Here is a 21,892-nt window from a genome sequence, read left to right on the forward strand (position 1 = left end):
CGAGGGCAAGAAGGGATGTGGGGCTGAACTTAGGTGCACGTTTGCTGAAATAAAGAAGACGTGAGGGCTACTGAGGATTCCAGGGAATACACACCCACACAAGCAGACAGTCATGAAGAAAGGATGGCAGCTTCCCAGAGATGGACAAAGAGACATACAAAGTCATACCCTCAGAGACTTTCAGACATGCAGAGAGAAGCTGACAGCAGGATTGCCGCATCTACAGCATCAGGTCCGCAAGCTCAGGCAGACCTGGCAGAGAGGACGTGACATATACACAGGCAGACTCTTGGACCGGGAGTGATGAGTCAGATGCAGAGACAGGCAGATGCACATGGAGGCAGGCACTCAGGTGTGGATGAGACAGGGAGACAGGTGACCTAGACTCCACTGAACGGGAAGGACCCACATTGAAACTGGTAGCCCGATACCCAGGCAGACAGATGGGCACCGGCGGAGACAAACACCTGTGTAGATAAATAGCCACAGACCCAAGCGAGCTACGAGTAGGCAGAGAAGACGTGTGCTAGAAGGCCTTTGACAAAGACTTAGGAGGGGAGGAATGACAGACATGGGGAGCAGTGACACCGAGGTCTGGCTGCATACTTCCTGGGCATCTTTCTGGACAGATCCTGCAGGCTCACAGACTGAAATTTGGGTAGAAAACAGCGAAGCCTTGGAAATGGTTCAGATCTCTGTGGAAGCTTGGCTCGCGGGAATGAGTTGCTGGCAGCGGTGGCCCTGAGGCTGCCTTCCCTTTGGTCCCGTGAACGTGCCCATAGATGCATCTTACCACAGCTCCTGCAGCCATGATTCTGAAACCATTCCTGGGCCTAAAACCGCTGAGCTCTCCTCTCTATCAAATTTCTCGTCCAGAGAGAGAAGGGGACTTGCCTTCATTTATCCAGTGACTTGGGGAGAATCTCTGATACCAAGTGCACAGGGGCTGTCCCTGCCAAGGGTCTCACTGCCAGGCCTGGGGCCCCCAGATGCCTACAGTGATCAGGAAGATTCCTCCCCTCCCCCTCCCCTCCATCCCCACGATAAAGGGCATGACCCACCGTTGGCACAGAGGCTGCTCCGGAGGCTGCTGGAACTCGACTCTTGGCTGATCTGGCACTTCGTGTAAGGGGGTTACAGCCCCGATGAGCACGTCTCCTCTGATGGAGACGACACCCGAGGGTCTGGACATTGGCAGGTAGCTGGGGGCCTGGACAGCGCCCCCCACGGGCATTCCTGAGAGCTGGGCCATGAGGACAGTGGGCTGGCCACTGGGGTTGTCCTGTCCTGTGGGTGCGGGGCCGGGGATTCTCTGCAGTCAGACCATCTGGGCCTGGATTCCCCCGGGAGGCACTAGTACATCTGCTGACCCTGAAAAGAAGGAGAGGGAGTGTGGCTGGGCCTCTAGCCTTTGCCCTATGCGACTATACCCTTGCCATTCTCTGGGGCTCGGTGACGCCCTTCTGGGCCCAGCTCCCAGCAACCTCCGTCCTTGCCTCTCACTTCCTGACAAGCACTAACTTTCCTTACTTCCCAGCCGAGACAGCGGGAGCGGGAGGTGTGCCCAGCCCATCACTGCCTCCTGCTACAGGGGGCCTATGTTTTTAAAGGAATCAGACCTTCCTGCCCCCCGGGCCTGCTCACACCCCATAATCTTTAAAGCCAGAATTAACCCGGTGATGCACAGGAGAGGCCTGAGGTCTCCAAGGAGGGGCTGAAAAACAAGCCGGCGACACATCCTTGTTGTCTGTGGCCACAGGCCTCTCTCAGGTCCAGCTGTCACTGAGGTGGGGACACTTGACTTCGTGCTCCCGGTGGGGCACAGGCCAGGGAGGGCCTGCTTAGGGGCTCAGCGTAGCCTGCTTTTGGTTGTATTCCTGGTTCTGTTGCAAATGCTCTGAATGATCTTGGGCCTCAGTTTTCTTTTCTGTGATAGGAAAATACTGGAGTCAACAGGTGGTTCTCAAACTTTATTTCAGCAGCAAAACCCTTCCATAACACCCTGGAGAAGCTCAGTGCATAAAATCAGGCGGCCCAGAGATGCCCTCTGTGAGGTAGGGTCAGCGACCTTGAGTTTTGCCTGCTGGGTTCCCCTTGGACCTCTCAGTGGTTTCCTGGATCCCTTGAAGAGTCTTCCGCCTGGAAGGACCACAATTTGATGCCTGGACTGAATTGCCTTGAAGGCTCCTTTTAGGTCGGACTCTAATTTTCGAATGAATACAATCAGGTGAGCATTGGAATAGTCATAACTCTTGACCCAGGAGGCATTGGGGCTGAGGAGAGACGAGGGAGGGCTTAGATTTACGGGCCTCAGAAGGGCAGTGTCAGGGGGCAGTAACAACTGTACGGTGTATAAAGCATCCTTGAACCCATTTTCCCATTTGGTCCTCATTATAGTCCATGTGATGCAGGAGCTGTCATTCTCATTTTATGGGCTGAAAGCTGATGTGCAGAGATGGAGTGATTTGCTCCAGGTCACAAGGGCAGTGAATGGAAGGGACAGGCTTAGAACCCGAGTCACTTGGACCCTGCCCCACACCGCACGGAGTGACAAGGTGGTCCTGCAGAAATGGGGCCGGGCGTCACCTGCAAGAGCCATCTGCTGACTCGCTGGGTGAAACTGCTGATGCAGGGCGGCTCGTGTGTTTTGAAACACCTCCCCTTGCGGGGTGGAGGGGAGGAGCCATGTCCGTTCCCACGCAGGCTGCCTCACGGGGCAGGCTGCACATCCAGCCCGGAGCTCCAGGAACGCCTCAGGAGGCCCAGGGAACCCGGGCCCCCGACCTGGCTGAGGACTGGAAGTCGTCTTTGTTATAAAACATCCCTCCCGCAGCCCATGACAATGAGCCCAGATCACGTCCGCTGGTCCCCTCAGTGTGAGCTCTCACGAGACAGCTTAGATCTTCCCCCGGATTCAAGTCCTGGCTCACACACTGCTGGCTGCGCGAGCCGGGAGAGGCTTTCAATCTCTGTGAGGGTCTCGCTTTCATTTCTCACAAGATGGGAGCAATCGTGCCGCCCTCGCTCACTTGGCTGTTGTGATGTGATAATCAGGCACTGGAAAGCACTTTGTAAAATTTAACTGCTTTGAAAAATAAGGGCTGATTATGCCAACAACAGCATATTAGTGCCAACAGCATAGTAATCTCAGGGGCGCTCCGGGCCCCAGTTTGGTGGGAGAACTGGGAGGGGAGCAGGGACTGTGCACAGGTCAGCCTGAAGGGGGTGCCCGTGAGTAGGAAACGTGCAGGGGCAGAGACTAAGGTCCACGAATATAAATCTGGCCGGCCACTGGCTTTGTAAAATAAAGTTTTATTGTAACACAGCCATGATAATTTGTTTAGTATTGCCTGTGGCTTCTTTCTCATTCTAATGAAAGACAAGTAGTTTCAACAGAGACTGCCTAAAATACTTAGTCTGGTTCTTGACAGAAAAAGTTTATCTGGATGCTGATTTAAAATCACTCTTAATTTACAAGAAATACAAGGGAGGGTGACATGAATGTTTTCCAGTGCTGAGTAACAAATTACCACAAATTTAGCTGCTTAAAATGACATTTATTGATCCAGCAGTCCCACTCCTGGGCATATATCTGGAGAAAATTATAATTTGAAAAGATACATGTACCCCAATATTCATAGCAGCACTATTTACAATAGCCAAGACATGGAAGCAACCTAAATGTCTGGACAGATGAATGAATAGAGAAGATGTGCTATATATATACACAATGGAATATTACTCAGCCAAAAAAAAGAAATAATGCCATTTGCAGCAACATGAATGGACCTAGAGATGATCATATTGAGGGAAGTAAGTCAGAGAGAGGAAGACAAATATCATAAGATATCACTTATATGTGGAATCTAAAAAAATTATACAAATGAACTTATTTGCAAACCAGAAATAAACTCACAAACATAGAAAACAAACTATGGTTACCAAAGGGGAAAGGGTGGGGCAGGGGGGATAAATTAGGGGTTGGGGATTAACAGATACACATTACTATATATAAAATAGGTAAGCAACAAGGTATAGCACAGGGAAATATATTCAGTTTCTTGTAATATCTAATGGAAAATAATCTGAAAAGAAAAAATATATGTGTATGTATAACTGAATCACTTTGCTGTACTAACATTGTAAATCAACTACACTTCAATAGAAATAAAAGAAATAAAAAGATTTTTAAACAAACAAGCAAAAATGACACATATTTAGTATCTCATAATTTCCATGAGACAGGACTCAGGGTATGGGTTATCCAAGTCCTCTGCTCAGGGTCTCCTGCGACTGAAATCGGAGCACTCACCGGGTGGGGCATTACTCTCGCCTGGGACTCAAAGTTCTCTGACAAGCCCCAGCAGCCTGTTGGTAGAATTCACTGCTTTGCAGTTGTATGACTGTGGTGCCCAAGTCATCTGTAGCTGCAGGCTGGGGTACGTAGGAGATGCCTCTGCTGTTTTGAATTTCTCTTTGAGGCTTACTCCATGAGGTCAGACCCAGCCGGGATAACTTCCCTTTTGATGAACTCAGTTATCAACTAATTAGAGACCCTATATACATCTTCCATATCTGGTAACCTAGCAACAGAAGTGCTGTCCTATCATTTTCCCAGGGCCTCCCCTCATTCTAGGGGAAGGGATTATACAAAACATGTATCCTTGGAAGCCAGGTCTCCTTGCCCCAGATATTAGCAACCAACCAGACAAATCTAGAATGTAGAACATATTTTTATTAATTACTATTTTTATTAATTACTGTTTTTATTAATTATATTAATTACTCAACTATCAGTGTCTTGAAACAAATGAAAAGGAAGGAGAACAGTATGAGATTAAAAGAATGTAAAAATATGTAACAATCAAACGCAGTGCTTCAACTTAGATTGGATCCAGAGTAAAACTAATAAAATTAATGAAGCCCGTTCTTGGGTAAATAAGAGAAGTACAAATGTGGACTAGATGTGAAATTATGGGATGCGGTAATTGATCATTTTCTTAGATGTGGTAATGGTATTGCAATATTACAGTCATGCCTAAGAATATTCTTAATGTTCATAATATTTAAAAAATGCCATTGAAGTATAACAAACATTCAGAAAAATTAATATCATACACGAATTTTCACAGTCTTAACACAGCTGAGTTACTAGCACTGGATCAAGATTCAACACATCACCGATCCCTGAAACCCTTCTGTGCACATTCCAATCAGCACCCTCAATTTTAATAGCATGGATTAATTTGCTTGTCTTTGTCCTTTTATATTTGGAATCATACAGTATGTAGTCTATTGTGTCTGATACCTTTCATTCAATATCATGTTAGTGAGATCATTCAGATTGTTGCAGTGAATTACAATATTTTGATGGGAACAGTTCTTTTTCTTCATAGAGGTGTCTAACAGGCTTTAAGAAAATTTTGCTAAATGAAGGATATTCTCAATTGTAATTTTTTTTACATGAAGCTGTATATTTCAGTGAAATTAAGTATTTTCACATGTGCATCTTTGTTTACAGTTAGAATATCTTTCTTTGACAATTTTTTACAGGAGAAAAATCCTAAAATGATGCTACTTTTGAATGTTTCATCAAATCTAAATGCTGAAAAATGATTGATTTTATTATTTTCCTCCAGTTTCAAACAGAAATTTATCCAATTGCAATCAGGAGCTCCACCAAAAAGAGTCTTGTTACAAGTCAATATATTCCAAGCCACAATTATGTAATTTCAGAATTACATCTTGGAAGCAGATTCGCTTGTTTATTTTGTTTAGCATTTCCTTTCCAATGGAAGGGATATATTTCAATGCCATCCAGCTTGCAAGATTTGTTTTCAATACTTGGAACTTGCTAAAGCCTTCAAAAGTCGAAGGCTTCACTATGTGCTTTGACTAAAGATACAAAATCTCTAGCTGATTTTAAATAAATACAATCAGAATTTGGGGAACATTTAAACAAACGAGCTCAATATGATTGTAGATCACTTAGGTTGATTAAAAAGTAGCATTTCGAAGGCTTACATACCTCTGCGATGCTGTGGATAAGACCCAGGAATGCTGAGCTGCTTTGCAAAAGGGTTTTCCTTTTTTTCCTTTTTTTTTTTTTTTGGCTATTCAATCCTATCTTGGTCAAAATATTTTGTAACTTCATTTCTCTAACAGTGTCTATATGAAAATATTTGTAAATGTTAGCAACAATGGCTTCTACTTTGATGGAAAAACCATCATAACTTGATGCAATACTATATGTACCACTACTGACTCCAAGTATGTCTGTCCCATAGGTTTCATAATTCAGTGAGAACGTTCTTTTTTCCATGATGCTCTGCTTCACTAAAAGTTGTATTTGTATTATCATCACACAAACAAGGAATGCTGTCTTCAAGATTGTTCAGTTTATTTCTTGGGTGGAAAGTATTGAGTTATTCATCTTCCTGAGTTCATTGTCTTTCACTATCGTTTGTTTGTGATCGATTTCATTGTTGCTGATGGCCATGCAGCTGTGGCAAGGCCCAGGGCTGACATCAGCAAGTGAGGCAAAGCGGAGGGAAGAGAACAATGTGTATTGAGCAACTGATTGGTGCTAGATTTGTTATTTATCACCTCATTTAATTTTTACAACATGCTCTCAAATTAGGAGTTGTTATATTTGTTTTAGACCTGAGGGAATTTAGGATCTTTGAGAAATTAACCATTTACCCTAGGTTTCACAGTGAATTAGTGGTAAAATAGAGATTCAGATACAAGCCTGACTACGAAAGCTGTGCGTTGTCTATGGCTGTAAACTCTGAACAAAGGGACTCTGAGCAAAGGTCCAAAAGTTATGAGAAAGTGTTTTCTTAATTGCAAGATGGGGGATCTTCTATTTTACCATATTTTCCCCATTTGCCTTATAGAGCTTCCGTGAGGTGCAAATGAGACTATACATGTGCCATAAAAATGTGCTCAGAAGCAATTATCGAGAACTCATTTGGTCCAGACTCTGGACCTGGGGATGAGTTCAGCAATGAAGGAAACAGACTCTGCCCTGAAGGGTTTTGCAGTCATGTGCAGGAGTTAGTTACATTCCTCCCTTACCAAATCTCCTGCCAGAGAAGATAATATGTGGTTCATCATTGTCCCCGTCCTGGCCTTTGCTCTCTGACTTCGCTGTTCCTGGAAATAGGATGCTTGGTGGGCGAGAACGGTTCACGAGGCAGGCAATGTGAGTGAAGAGCAGCGGAAGGTGCCCCATGTGCTTCAGAAACTAAGGAACTGATCCTTGAGGAAACATCCTCAAAGGCTTTGCTCATCTTGAAGTTATCAGAGTAACATTACTGCGGGAACAACAAAACCAGTGGGTGATTGAGTGGAAAAGGCAAATTTGCAAATTCCATTGTTCTGGCATGAGCAAAGGAGGAAGACACTCCAAGGAGGTGACTTGAGTCTGTAGAACAGGGAAAAAGAAGGCTCATGTCTTTTTTTTTTTTAATAGACTTTATTCTTCCTTCCTTCCTTCTTCCTTCCTTCCTTCTTCCTTCCTTCCTTCTTCCTTCCTTCCTTCTTTCCTTCCTTCCTTCCTTCTTTCCTTCCTTCCTTCCTTCCTTCCTTTTCTTTCTTTCTTTCTTTCTTTCTTTCTTTCTTTCTTTCTTTCTTTCTTTCTTTCTTTCTTTCTTTCTCTCTCTCTCTCTCTCTCTCTCTCTCTCTCTCTCTCTTTCTTTCTTTCTTTCTTTCTTTCTTTCTTTCTTTCTTTCTTTCTTTCTTTCTTTCTTTCTTTCTTTCTTTCTTCAGAGCAATTTCTGGTTCACAGCAGAACTGAGCAGAAAATACAGAGTTCACACATAGCCCTCCCCACCCACACATACACACTCCCCTACCTTCAACATCCCTCATCAGCGTGGCATATTTGATACAATCGATGAACCAACATGGACACATTATTATCAACCAAGTCCATAGTTTACATTAGGGTTTGCTCTTAATGTTGTACATTCTATGGGTTTTGACAAATTCATAATGACATGTAGGGAAGGCTCATGTCTTAAACTCTCCCTTCCCTTGGCCATTTAGAGACTCAGTTTTGTCTTACACAACTCTCCCTGCTTACTGAGGTGATCATTCACACATTGAAAGATCTCCAGATATAATCTTTGTCACAGAGAAAAAGGCAGTACCCATGGGAACCAAACTGAGAGGGAAAGGATGGGAAACCCAAGCATGGGTGCAAAGAGTATTGAGATGGGATGAGATAAACTGAAGAACTCTGGGGCCTCTGAGATTCTGTAAGTTATGATGTCGGAGAGCAGTGAGAGACTTCCAAGTTCTAAGCAATGGACTGGAAGTGGGGATGGGGAGGAGACAGTACCTTGGAATTGCTGGAAATATCACATTTGCAGTTTTTCTTGAGTGCCTGTGGTAACTGTCGACCTTCTGTCTGTAGGTTGCATATAATGCTGGTGCTTATTAGGATACAGTGATGTGGGGAAAAAATGGACTGAGAGAGGTCCTTTCACCCAGGTCTACATGCTCTGGGATGCCTGGAGTCTACCAGTGACCTTTCTGAAGGCTGCTTTCACATCTGTGTTTCTCATGCTGTAGATCAGAGGGTTCAGCATGGGGATGACCACGGTGTAGACAACAGACACGACCTTGTTCTCCTCTAGGGATTTGCCTGAACCACTCCGCAGATACATGAAGATGAGGGTCCCAAAGAAAAGGGCCACGGAGGTGAGGTGGGAGGCACATGTGGAGAAAGTTTTGATCCTGCCACCCAAAGAGTTCACCCTCAAAATGGCCCTGATGATAAGGAGGTAGGAAATCAGGATGACCAAAGCATTGGCCAAAATCACAAAGTTGCCAAAGAAGACAATGACAATCTCAGTGTTTGTTGTGTCACTGCAGGCCAGCTTCAGCAGGGGTGGGAGGTCACAGAAGAAGAAGTTGATCTGATTGTCATCACAGAAGGACAGGGAGAAAGTACATGTGGTACGCAGGATGGCCCCTGACACCCCACAGACGTAGGCTCCCACCACTGAAGTCCAGCAGATTCTGGGATTCATGGCCACACTGTAGAGCAGTGGGTTGCTAATAGCGACATAGCGATCATAAGCCATCACTGCCAACAGGAAACACTCTGTACCTGCACAAATGGTGAAGAAAAAGAACTGGGCAGCACACTGGCCATAGGAGATGACTGTCCTGCCTGTGGCCAGTGTGGCCAGGATCTGAGGGGTGATGACTGAGGTGTAGCAGGCATCTAGCAGGGAGAGGTGGCTCAGAAAGAAGTACATTGGGGTGTGGAGTTGGGTATCCACTTGGATCAGAATGATCATCCCCACATTTCCCAGAAGGGTCACTAGATAGAAGCTCAGAAACACCAGGAAGAGGGGAATCTCCAACGTAGGACAGTCAGAAAAACCCATGAGGATGAACTCAGTGACGATGGTGAGGTTGTTCTTGGCCATGGAGTCAACATAGACTATTGATCTGAGGCTGAGAATGAAATAAATAAAGAAGTCCCAGAACTGATGGGCAGTTCTTTACTCTCTGCAGCGGGAAGTTAGGTTTATTTTTCTGGGCCAATCAACGCACAGAGCTTGTCTGTGAGAAATCCTGTACCTGGCTGATCCTCCTCGCGTATCCATGTTCTCCCGCATTTTTGGGCATTGAGCTGTGAGCTGGTGTTTCTAATTCAGATTAACTCTGGTTTATACCTGGAAATTTCCATGCCAATAAGAGACACATAGACTGTGAGATTTGAAAATAATGTAGGCAGCATCCGTTCTAGTCCACACTGGGTACTGGAGTCCCTTCTACTGCCCACCCTCCACGGGCTTGTCGGTTGCTGTGTGAGCTTCCATCTGCGGACAGCTCTACCTGTTAATTCTCTTTTTGGATCTGAAGTCTCTTTCTTTACCTTCCATACATTGACTTCAGTTTCACCCCTTCCAGACACAACAATTCTAATCCCTTCTTCTCATGAAGGCATTTCAGAAGTTGGAAGATGACACATTTGCTCTTTATGTGGACCATTTCCTCATATTACCCACTGATGAATATTTTCCTTTTTGGATAATTCAGTGTGTGGTCACATATTGCTTGGTCTGATGGTATTAAAAGATGTTGCAAAGGGTACAGAATAGCAACTAGTAGATAAATAAGTTCTGGGGATCTAGGGCACAGTAGAGTGATTCTAGTTGGAATACTGTGTTATGAAATTCAGAGTTGCTCAGAGACCAGCTCTTGGTTATTCTCACCACAAAGAAGGCATGACAGTTATGGGACATGATGGAAGTGTTAGCTTGAGCTATGGTGACAAATCATATTGCAATATATAAATGTATCAAGCTAACACATTGTACAAGTTAAACTTACACACTGTTGTAGGTCAATCATATCTCAATAATAATTTAAAAGGATAACTAAAAGTCTTTCTCTCCACTTTAATCTTGGGTTGGGGGTCTCCTCCAGCTCTAATCAGGGGTCCCTTGTGGGAAGGAAGCACTGACATATCATATAAAACATAGCCTCCTTGGGCTGTTCCCTCCACTCCACTCCAGCAGCCTGCTCTGGGGATGAGTTACGTTCTTTGGAAGGCCCACTTGGGATGGTCAAGATCGTGTCTACCATCTCCAGGACAGACACTAACTAGCTGAATAATCTTCAGAAGTTCACTTCCCCACGCAGGGCTTTGCTTTCTGTCCTGAAAAATGGTGGGGCTAGATTATATGATTGTTAAAAGTTCTTTTGCTCTCACAATCCATAATTTGTACATCTGGGTATATGGGATAAATAAGGCTGAAAGAATTTTCCTGATTTCTGTGCTATGTAACGTGTCTCCTCCTTTGCTACTATGTAAAAATATGCAGGCACTATTTCAAGGGATTTATAGTAACTTAAACATAATGTTATGAAATCTTGAGTCCAAAATTGAGTGAATCATATTCTTCAGTTCCTGATAAACCATCACTGAACTTTCTCATATTATTTTATGATTTTCCCTCCTTCTCCCTCCACCCCTAATCCTTCCCCAGCTCCTCACAGGGACCCACTCTAGTGTATGTGAAATGTTTATATTTATTTAGAAACATGTATACCTTTAAAAAATACCATGATTTTCATGTGTTTTAAAATTTACATACATGATTTTTTGTGTCTTTTCCCACATTCGCTATATTTTTGTGATTTATCCATATTAGGTAGGTAAATCTAGTTTGTTATTTCTGATTTTGTTATGGTCTTCTTGTTTGCTTACAGCCCACCTACTCACCCTTTCCACTGAACATTTTTGGGTTGTGCATATGTTGTCTTATTTAATTCTGGAAGTAGTCAAGGCTGGTTATCTTAATTTTTCCCTGATGAGGAATTTGAACTTCTGGGAGATTGTCTAAGGTCACCCAGTTTAATAAGTGGAAGATCTGGATTTTGAGCAATAATAGTTTGATGGCAAATTCTGTGCTCTTTGCTATGAATTTGTTTTGCTGCCTTCCTACATTTCACTGCATCTTTAAGGTGTATGGAATCAAAGAACCCTCCATGCAGTTCTTTGGATAGTCCGATCTTTCCTACTTCCACATGATGAGAAAACTTGGCTAATTTCAACATCATTTTCTCAACCTCGAATTCTGAAACTGTCACAGTTCGTTTTCTGTCCATCACAGATCCCAGGGTTCCCTCTGATTTTGGGACAAGATTGTTGAATGCACACGACCAGAGATTAGGTGGCAGATCATCTGGGTACAGATGCAGTCACACTGGGTTTGTTCCACAGGCAAGGCCCAACCCATACAGTAGCCCTCATCCTTCCAGCAGCCCCCCAAGTTGGGAACAGCCATGACTATTTTATGGAAGAGAAAAGGGAAGTTCAGAGATGTTAAGGAGGATGCCCAGCTTTGTCAAGTTGTGTGTCCACACCTAGGAAGAATCAGAGTCAACATCTGAATCTGAGACTTTCTAACTCCAAATTCGGGGCTCTCTCCACCCCATCATGATTTCCTCTTAGGGGAACAGAATTACCTTTTCTTCAGATCCAAGTCTCAACTTTTAAGTCTTGGCACCTCTAAGACTATGAGGCAAATACTCAGCTCCCCGGGGAGAAGATTTCGTTTTTGGTGGTCCATGCCTTTTCTTCTTCTTCCTTCTTTGTGAGTTAAGATAGACTTGGTTGGGCCATGTCCCTCCTTTAGTACATTCTTGGGAAAATTGCTTAACCAATTACAGTCTTAACTTTCTCAATAACAAAATGAGAACACAAAGGTAATTTTTGAAAACTTAGAATGGATTTTTACTTAACGTGATAGAGTTTGCTTATTTTCCAGAAAGGCAATTTCCAGAATATTTCCCAGAAGGAAGCATTTTTAGGACCAGGCTGTTGACACCCAGTTTTGTATGAGACTATGTAAGATGGGGCTTGGAGTACCAGCAGCTTGCGTTGGGCCCAGAGTGGAGGGCAGCTACCACTTCCCTGAGTCCAGAACAGCTTACAAGAGGGAAAGCCAAGGTTTGTGGCCAGTAGATGTTGTAAGAAAGCTTCGGCACGCTATTGGTTGACTTTATGACTTGTAGTATGTTTTGATTATAATATGTAATGTAGAATAATATGAGATCTCTGAAGGGAGTGGAGAAAGAGTGACAGTCTTGGCCAGGAGGAACCCTTTAGAGAAGAGATGACTCTTTGTACTTACTTCAACTTGGAACCTTCTCCCAGACTCCTTTTTCTTTCAAGGCTTGCGTCTCTTGGGGAGAATGAAGGAAATTAACAAAGTTAACCCTCCTCAATCCTGTCAATGGCCTGAAATCCATTGACAATCCCTTATGGGGTTGCTGTCTCCAAATATTATTGTCAACATTTACTGAGCTCTTGTCCTGAGTCAGGTACCATGCTAAGCACTGTAAAGGCTTTCTTTCATTTTTACCTGACAACAACGTTAGGAGAGAGGAATATTTATCTTTGTTTTACAGATGAGGAAACTGAGGCTTAGAAACTTTAAGTATTGTGCTTGAGGTGTCAGAGTCAGAAAGAAAAGCTGTTTAGATCTTAACCCTGGTTGCCCTGATCCCAGAGTTGGGGTATTGAACAGCTATGCTATGTGCCTTTCTTAATACTGGTAGCTATTTACTGAGCATCTTCTCTGTGCCAACCAGGGTGTTAAACATTCTATATATAGTATCTCACAGAATCCTCTCAGTGACCCTGTGACAGAGGTATTATTTTGTTCCGGAGGGAACTAAGACTCTGAATAGTTAAGTAACTTGTTCAAGGTCACATGACTAGTCAGTGAAAAAGCCCAGATTCGAACTCAAGTCTGTCTTGTTTCAAAGCCAAAGCTCCAGTACACATGATTAATCCCACCCACAGCATAATTACAGGAAGTAGAGTAATTTACAGTGAATTCTCTGAACTATGCCGTGTAGTACCCTGCCCCCTGCCTCATAAAACTGTATTTTCTAAAATTTACCTACTGATACATCCATAAGCATGAAAAAATTGCCACTGTAGGTTTCTTAAAAAACAAAACCAAACCAAACCCAGTCTTACTTGTGTATTTCATACAGGAGCTGAAACCCCAGTCTGGACACGATCCCATTGGGTGACAAGTTCCGATGACAGTGGCCAGGATCTCTGCCCGGTTTTGCCTTCCCTAGTTTGTGTGGACCTTACTTCTGAGCCGGTATCTTACTAACCTCATCAAGGTCACAGTTACATCCTACTTACCTGGTGGAATAATTCAGTTGGATTCATTTTAGGTTTGGAATCAAACTAATTGGAGGTCATTTAAGCATTTGGTAGAAAGCAGCTTAGACAACTAAAATAGATGTACACAGCTGACAGTTTTAGCTTTCTTCTTATTTAGCAAACCAGTGGGTTATTTAAAATACTTCTGGGAATGGTTTTGTGGGAAGGATGCAGTAAACACAAAAGTTGTCTCTGAATCATGAATCAGCACCTGGGACAGCCCTCCAGGGCTCCCTGGAAAAGGCAGCCTTGTCAGGGAGAAGAGGCTTCAGAAGGGGCTCATTATCTCATCTCCACACATCTGAGAGAATAAACACAGATCTTGTGGGATTTCACAGCAACTCCAGAGTCTTGTTGGTCTCAGAGCTCATTTGCAGTTTCCAGAAGGAGTGAATTTGATTCCTCTTTGTCACTGGCTCTCAGGGTCCAGCTGTCCCAGTTGGTGGTAGTGTCAGGACTGGAACTCAGATCTGAGGACCCTACGTGAGGTTTTCTACACTGCACCCATCCTTACACTTGATGTCAGGTCTCATCTTGGGGTCTGAAACCTAGCTGCATTATCTGCTCATAATTTTATTAGGAAGGATGTTTATTGATTCAGAAGGAATGAGGCTAAAGTGGTCTAAACATGCTTCATTTGAATCTATACCATGAATACACCACCTTCCTTAAGGATCCATTTCCAGAGTTTATACAGGCAGCTTTCTTTGGCTATTCCAGCTCTCATCTCTCCTGGTCTCTGAGACCCACACTTCCTTTGTTAGAACCACGCACTTTGGCACTTAATTCCACTTGTCTTACATGGTTCATGGCTGCTCCTTGGCGGTTAGTCTCATTTCCCCTGCGAGATTACAGGTTTCTGGAGAACCCAATTTACTTTTTTCTAATAACCTGTGTTCTGCTTCAGTATAATCGCTCCTCTACCCTGTATGCTTTTGTTCACTCATTAATGTGGGATCAGAATCTTTCAGCAGGAGGGTCTCAGAGAGGCCATGTGCCCCATTACTCTAAAGTAACAAGGCTGGCCTGAAATCCATTGACAGTTAGCAAGCATTCAGCCTAGCCAGGGTGGCTTTTTTGCTGCAGATGCCAGTAGATGCAAGAAAATATTACAAAGAAGGAAGGCAGCCACAAATCAGGACTTCTGGCAGCACAGAGAATTCTATTTTCCAATGCATTTTGGGCAATATGTATTATCATTTCCTGTAATTAAATACCTATTGAAATAACTGTGTGGTAAGAGTACGCATACTCTTTTTCGAATGTTTCCTGGGGTGGTATTGAGGGTAGAGTGGCAGTTGAGACAAAATAGAGGAAAAGGAGGCAGAAGATACCAGTAATGATGATATTCCACTAAACACGCCCTGGGGAACTTGTGAAGTGGGTGACTGTGATGATTACACTCTCCCCTTCGTGACATATTGGGAGGTTCTGGAGTGCTTTGATGGACCACACAGCCATTGTTGTCATTGTTATTATTAAGCCTAGAACTTTTGGGAAAAGATGTGTCTTAGGTTGGATTTCTTAAAAAAAAAAAAAGACCCAAGACATAGATTTCTGTGTGTTTCACTGAGGGAGTGATTATAGAAGGAATCTGTAAGGGAGGCAAGGAAGCAGGAGTTCGCTGAGCAAAGATGTAGCTTCAGCTGGAGTCTAGCCTTGGCCTGATCCTCAGGGGAACTCTAGGGCACGATTTATCCCTTGGGCTCAGTTCTGCCTCTAGGCAAGGGGCTTGGCCTTTTGCAGGCCGTGCCCATTATCTATTGACCGAGGGCCGTCCCCAAGAGGTGAGGACGTGACCCAAGCGTCTACTGTCGGGGTTTATGTGCTAAATAACTCTTCCAGTGCCGTTCCCTCCAACTGTTACCAGCACTTACTGGTAGTTTATATGTCTTCACTAATGGTTTTTGGACATTGTCCAGATTTTCTGTCCTAAATGGTGATGTTTATCATCAGCTAAATGCCATCAGGAGGTACAGGATAGGGGTTAAGAGCAAAGTGTCTGGAGGTATCATGGCGGGCTCCCCTGGTTCCAATCTCAGCGTTGCTCCTACTACATGCGTGACCACGGCTGGTTATTTCACCTCTCTGCATCTCAGTTTCCTCACTGGTAAAGCACAAAAATAACAGTTATTAACAAACCTCAGAGGATTGTTGTGAAGAGTCGAGGGGTTAAGCTTGGATAAAATATGGTGTGCTAGGTACCCTCTGAGTACTTTATACACGGATTAGTAGTATTATTTGAGTGTATGGGTAGGCAGGCTGTGGGTCCTTGACATAATCGCTAATTTCACTTGTGCCCCATAAACGGGATTGTTCAGAAGGGGTCACCTTGGGTTGTTGACAGCTTCTCAGAGAGGAGGACACAGAAGCATCTCCCCCCACCCCCTAAATGAGATTAAACTATGGTGGGAGCTGCCAGACTGGATGAACTTTGAGTGGGAAGGAACTGAGAAGGCCAACTTTGCAGGGGCCTGTTCTGAAGGTTTCTCTCCTCTGGGAATCAGAGAAGCCTAATTAGCAGCTTAGGGCCTGGTTAGAGAACCCCAATCAGTGGCAACCCAGCCCCCCCCCCCCTGGTTTTCTAATTGCTCTCCTGGAGCACCCAGGGTAGGACAGAGACCCAGGCATCTATTAATGGCTGCTTCTGTACATGTTGGGGCTTATGAGCGGCAGAGGCTGAAAATGTTTATTCCTCTGATGCCCAAAAGCCCCATTTAGACATCACATTCTCCTCCCATCCAGCCCAGTCTTCCAGGGAAGGGCTTCTTGGTCCTGCTGAAGGTAAGTTTGCCCAAAGTAGACGAGAGAGAAAATGAACCACAGTCCAGGTTCAAAATGTACTTGACAAGCTGAATCTTGGTTTCCCCTTGTCTGAAATAGTTTATTTCTTTTTTCTTTAGTAGGGTCAAAGCTGGTGTGGCTTGCTAGGGAGCACAAGGTGCTGGGAATTATCAGTTTTACTTCTCTCTTACAGTGATGCAAGACACTTAGCATCTTTGAGTCTCAGTTCCCTCATCTATGCCCTGGGACTGATAATGCATCTCATACCTGTTTCAGGTGATTGCTTTTAGAATCAGAAGAGACAAGGTAGGTGAAGCCATATGGAAGATGAGGGAGGCTGTTTCAAGTAAGGAGTTATATTGAGAACAGGGAAAGATTGAGAAGCAACTCTTGTTGAATCGCTAAGAAACTTGTAAAACTGGTAGGTATTTGGAATGTGATGGTACTGACATTACAGAGGGAGCTGGAATCTATAGGTAGATAGCTCCAAAACAGAACAGACTCCTTTGTGGGAGGATAATTTCCCCATCATTGGAATTGTTCGGGCTCCGTATAGATTGATTGGAAAAGGTCATCATTAGCTCAATGGTCAGCCATCAGAGTTGCCCGAGACGGGATTTCCGCTGTGGTGAGGAGGTAAAGCTCGGATTCCTGCAATTCAGAGTTCATGAAGTTACTTCCTATGAGCACTTGGCTAAGCCGCCCCTAAAGCAGAGGGAACTGAGGTCTTTCTTTTTGGACTGTTAAGCTAGGTGCTAACTTTGGGAGAAGCTCTAAGGAGATTAGAGCGTGAAAGAGCCCAACCAGAGCTACAGAGACTTGATGCTCAAGCTCACACTTTGTAGGGCTGGTTCTGTCTAGGTATCCCCATCACCACAACTCCTCTCCCTCCCAATCTCCCTTTAAAGGAGCGTGATTCATTTGTTCTCACCACTCTCTGAGAAGCAGAGGGCTTGAGTGGTTCATGGGCAACAGAAAAGCTGTGCTGAAACTCTGAAAAGAAGGAACAGCCCAGAAAGTAGAGAGTGTCTTGTCAGGCTGCAGGAGATCTGTCACTGCCAACATTTTCCTTTGGTGTTTGCTTCTGGGTAAGACCCCCCTTATCTTAGGGTCTATTCCACATCTATTAATTTTTTTTCATAACTTTCAGAGACTCCTTTAAGCTCCAAGATTCTACGGCATGCTCTGTCTTGGGAGCAGATGGCTCAGAGTGAGTAGGCAGTGGTGAAGGAGAATTATAAGGGATTTAAGGTCAACAACAACATTTGGACAGAATTTATATATCATTGTAAAAGTTTATTGTAAGACCACAAAAGGAGGAAGAACTCAAGAGTTTAACTTTTGAGTTCTCCACCCCAGTCCCCACCACCTCCCTTCTTCAGGAGAGGCATCTGTATCACTATGACCACCGTGCTGAATGATTGGGTGGTGTGGTGGAAAGGGTTCTGGGGCTCAGTTCCGGCTGCCTGTCTTGCTAAGTACGTGACATTTGGACAAATCCACTGACCTCTCCAAGTCCCAGTTTCCTCACCTCAAAATGGGTTGTGTGAGGATCAGATGAGATAATGGGAGTACCATATTTCAAAGTGAGGGATCATGAAAGTCATTTGTAATTTTTGGGAAGGGAATTCACACCTTCCATTGTATGCAACAGAACCAATCTTCGTTGAGCACACATGCCATCTCACTTTATCCTCACAGCGCTTTCTGTGAGTTGGGTAGTCTTCATGTCCACCTTACAGGTGAAAGAGCTGAAGTTCAGATAATTTAAGTAGCTGGCTGCAACTTGACCTCACTGAGATGGGACTTCAAAGCATTCTGGTTCCGTGACATTGTGCTGCTTCTGCTTTTCTGCTGTTTTCAGTGAGGTTGGCTGGAGAAGATTTTCCTATGCATTTATAAGTTTAAATTCAGCTAGAAAATGACCAACTAAAGTTTTCTTCCAAACGAGCTTTAGAGGAAAAGGGGAGCTTTTAATAGAGAGTCTATTTTCATCTCTAGGTTGAGCTACTTCTATACCTGAACACAGTCTGTTGATGGAAGATGCTGCCATGTTTTTTTCCCACCACTTAAACATCCTTAGGACCTAAGTCCCTATTGACACTTTGAGTGGCAAAGCATCTTGTACCGCATTCCTTTGTTCCTTTTTCTTCTTCAAGTTACCACAAGCAGATGATGCCAGGTCTGTTCTAGTGGCACAGGGAGCACCATTATCATCTAATGTCTGTTTAGTTCTATGTATTCATCACTACATCCCCAGTGGCCAGCATACTGCCTGGCACAGGATATAAAGGCAGATCCTTTATAAGCCTTTGTTGTGTACTTCCAGCTGAGAGGAATGGCTACGCTACATAACTCTAGGCACATCATGCAACCTTTATATCTCACCGTTTAAAAATAACTTTAAACCTCAGATCCTCGGAGGAGCTAAGTGGATTAGTTTTGTTGAGCTCTATAAATACTCTTCAGATCTATGGCTCTGCATTTCCCACAGTATGTGCTATTGTAAAGCTGGTGTCTGGACCCTTATAACAATCCCTTCCAAGTGCAAACCTATTGCTTTGAGAATCATCTTCCCATATATTTTCTCGATTAATCTATAGTAGCCTCTTGGCTCTGAGTCCAGCGCTGGCTCTGAGATGATGGGTGGAGCATGTTAAACACCAAAGCCTGCTGGGCTCCCTTTCTTCTGAAACCCTTGTTAATGTTCTGAGGTTTAGTGGAGGTTCTGGGGAGATTAATAAACCCAAAGAGCAAACAATCTTACGTCTTTCTCCTTTAGCTTTGGAGTGTGTGAATTAGATGTTCCAGCTGTGTTTACTACGGGCTGGTATAAAAATGAGGCTGTGGATCTTAGGAGACATGACTAATGTTGGGGAAAGGTAACCTAGAGTTAGTGGTCCACCAGGAAGTGCCTGGAGGTGAAATATTTCTGTGTCTGATCAACAGTTAGATAACAGATCACTGAGAGTGTGAAATGCTGCTGCTGTTTGGTACTGGAGAGCATGGTGGGTTGGTGATGGCATCAAGGATTCACTTTCCCCCTGTGCATCCTTAAAAGCCAGCAATGTCAACTATTTTGTGGGCTTCAAAGACAGGAAACTGCGGTCAGAGTTCCAGTCGTATCTCCCCAGCAACTTAGTTTATCTAAGTTGCCTGGGACCAAATATTTTCTTCTGAGACCACACTGATCCAGCATTCTTCTCCCACCTAGAGCTTTGGTGGAGCTGCTGTTGGTTGTCTCTAATCATGATCATTAGGAAACTGGCTGTTCTATCTAGAATTATGCATCATGTTGGCTCAGTTCAGGAATTTAGACAATGCATCATCAGGGAAGGTGGAATTGTTCTTGGAAAGATCTAACTCTTCAGCTCCTCTGAAGATCAGCAAACACTTGGCAACTTTGGGTTTCTTTAAAATTTTCCTCTGCACATTGAAAAATGGACATCTTTGATGCTCAGAAGGGTCTCATTCAAGTGCATTATGGCTGAAGAGACCCTCCATGCTTTTCAGTGTCTCAGAATTCCATCCCAGGTCACTATCTTGGAATTTGTGTTAACAAAGATGTCAGGAGCTGGCTACCTAGCACAGACTTGGAGACCTCCCCACGCTTCCCATTTTCTCCCTTGAGCGTCAACCTTTCTTCATCATTCATAGGTGGGTCTGATTTGGGCTGAACCACCGTTTGTGCACTGCTTTCCAGAATCCATTTGGCAAAGTCCTCTGGCGGCACTGTCGCTGGTCTGATGCTGACTGTCCTGGCATCTGGCAAACAGGCACTTTTGTATTTATTTATTCATCCATCTGTCTTTCCAAAAGAGACTTAAAATGGCTTATAAAAATATCTGACATGTGGCAAGATAAAATAAATAAAAAATGAGGGCTGAGACTGGGGCAAAGGGAAAATACAAGTAGGACATGACATGGAGCCAGGAGCAAGGCTGGGTCACATGGCTGTCGTTCTGCCACTTACACCTGTGCTGGAGGAGATGACGGTTCTTTGGTGGCTGCACACTCCTCGTTAGAGTCTGAGTCTGACGGTAACCCTGTGCACATCTTCTGTCCTCCTCTCCCTGCAGACAAGACATGACCAATAAAGACAATACAACAAAAAGGAGAACATGTGCGGTGTTTCCAGAATTAGGGTCATTTTCCAAAATTTTAATTTAACTTACACTACTCACCTCTTTGCTCCAATGTAAAGAATGATATATGTAAGGCTGCTAAAAAATTCTGGTCATAAAAAGGTGCTCACTAAATGGTAACCCATTATTACCACACTCTTGAAATAGCTTTTGGGAGCATGGCCTCAGAGTCCAACAGACGTTGGTTCAAATCCCAGCCTAGTGGTTTGTGTAAACCAAATTACTTAATCTCTGCCAGCCTCTATTTTCCAGTCTATTAATAAGGATAATAATCTGGTGTTGAATCATGAAAAGTAAGTGAGGCAGTTTATATAAAACATCTAGAATGGTAATGAATCTGAAGTGAGTGCTGTTTTAATGTTGTTCTTTGTTAGTATTATTAATACATGCTTTTTCCCTCTCTCATGGGACTTTCACGAGGAGAAGGGAGACCATCCCTTTGTAGAACAGGAAGCAGCGTTTGAGGTCATTCAGTGCAGGCTTCTCATGTGCGACACAGACCCAGAGATGGGGAGATAGTGACTTGAGTCTGCGCAGTACATCAGTGGCAGACAGCAGACATGAATGCAGGTCTCCTGACGCTGTTCCCAGTCTTCCTACCACATGGCTCATCCTGAGCAGTGGCCCCTCCCCCACCACGACACTCTCCTCCAGGGGGGACTAGCTCCCCTCCCTCCGGGGAGAGCTGAAAGCATCTCTCAGGGGCGTGGTGGGATGGGGTGGGTCTCCTGACTTGTGCCTCCCCTGCTGGGAGGTGCCTGGAGCTGGGCTAGTGTCCCACTTCCTGGACCAAACTGACGAGCCATATGTTGGTTGGTGGAAGCGCAATGAATTTGGAGCCAGAATCCTGGAGCCGGTTAACAACTGTGCGGTCTTGGGAAAGTTGGTTTAACCATTTGAGCCTCAGTTTACTCAATAATAAGAGGGGAGTAAATTACATTTCTGAATGTCAGAACAACCCAGTGGCCGAAAAATCGCTTTGGTAACAATTAAACGTATTGGGTGCTTACTCTGGATCAGGCACAGTGCGGATGTTTCCATGATTTTCTCCTCTACCTCCCACAGCACAGCAGCGCTGTTAGTGTTAATGCGTGGGTATTGAGTCTCAGGCTCCAGAGGTGAAGGCCTCTGCCCAGGGGCACCCAGAAAGAGATGACTGAGTTTGCAGCAAGCTCTGTTTATCCGCAGGGCCCATTTTCTTAGCCACTGTGCCACACGGCTGGGATTCCAGTCTTCCCTTTACACT

General features: G+C 44.3%; 1 protein-coding gene across 2 annotated transcripts; it reads right to left on the reverse strand.

Moving 5' to 3' along the window:
• Positions 1–1,287: 1,287 nt before the first annotated feature.
• On the reverse strand, positions 1,288–9,446 carry LOC102533699 (olfactory receptor 9I1). Of its 2 annotated transcripts, none has more exons than XM_072970835.1 (2): positions 8,348–9,446; positions 1,288–1,371 (listed from the first exon to the last, which is right to left on the reverse strand). In XM_072970835.1, exon 1 carries the CDS (start codon positions 9,444–9,446, stop codon positions 8,502–8,504), a length of 945 nt encoding a protein of 314 aa, XP_072826936.1. In that variant the 3' UTR covers positions 1,288–1,371; positions 8,348–8,501. The 2 variants fall into 2 exon arrangements, with proteins under 2 accessions (XP_072826936.1, XP_072826935.1); XM_072970834.1 differs by lacking the exon at positions 1,288–1,371 and adding an exon at positions 6,224–7,797.
• Between the last annotated feature and the right edge of the window lie 12,446 nt (positions 9,447–21,892).

The sequence above is a fragment of the Vicugna pacos genome, chromosome 10 (genome assembly GCF_048564905.1).
Source record: "Vicugna pacos chromosome 10, VicPac4, whole genome shotgun sequence".
NCBI classification, from domain to species: domain Eukaryota; kingdom Metazoa; phylum Chordata; class Mammalia; order Artiodactyla; family Camelidae; genus Vicugna; species Vicugna pacos.

Coding starts and splice junctions, on each gene's coding strand:
- LOC102533699 (XM_072970835.1), bottom strand. CDS start 9,446: ATGGCCAAGAACAACCTCACCATCGTCACTGAGTTCATCCTCATGGGT.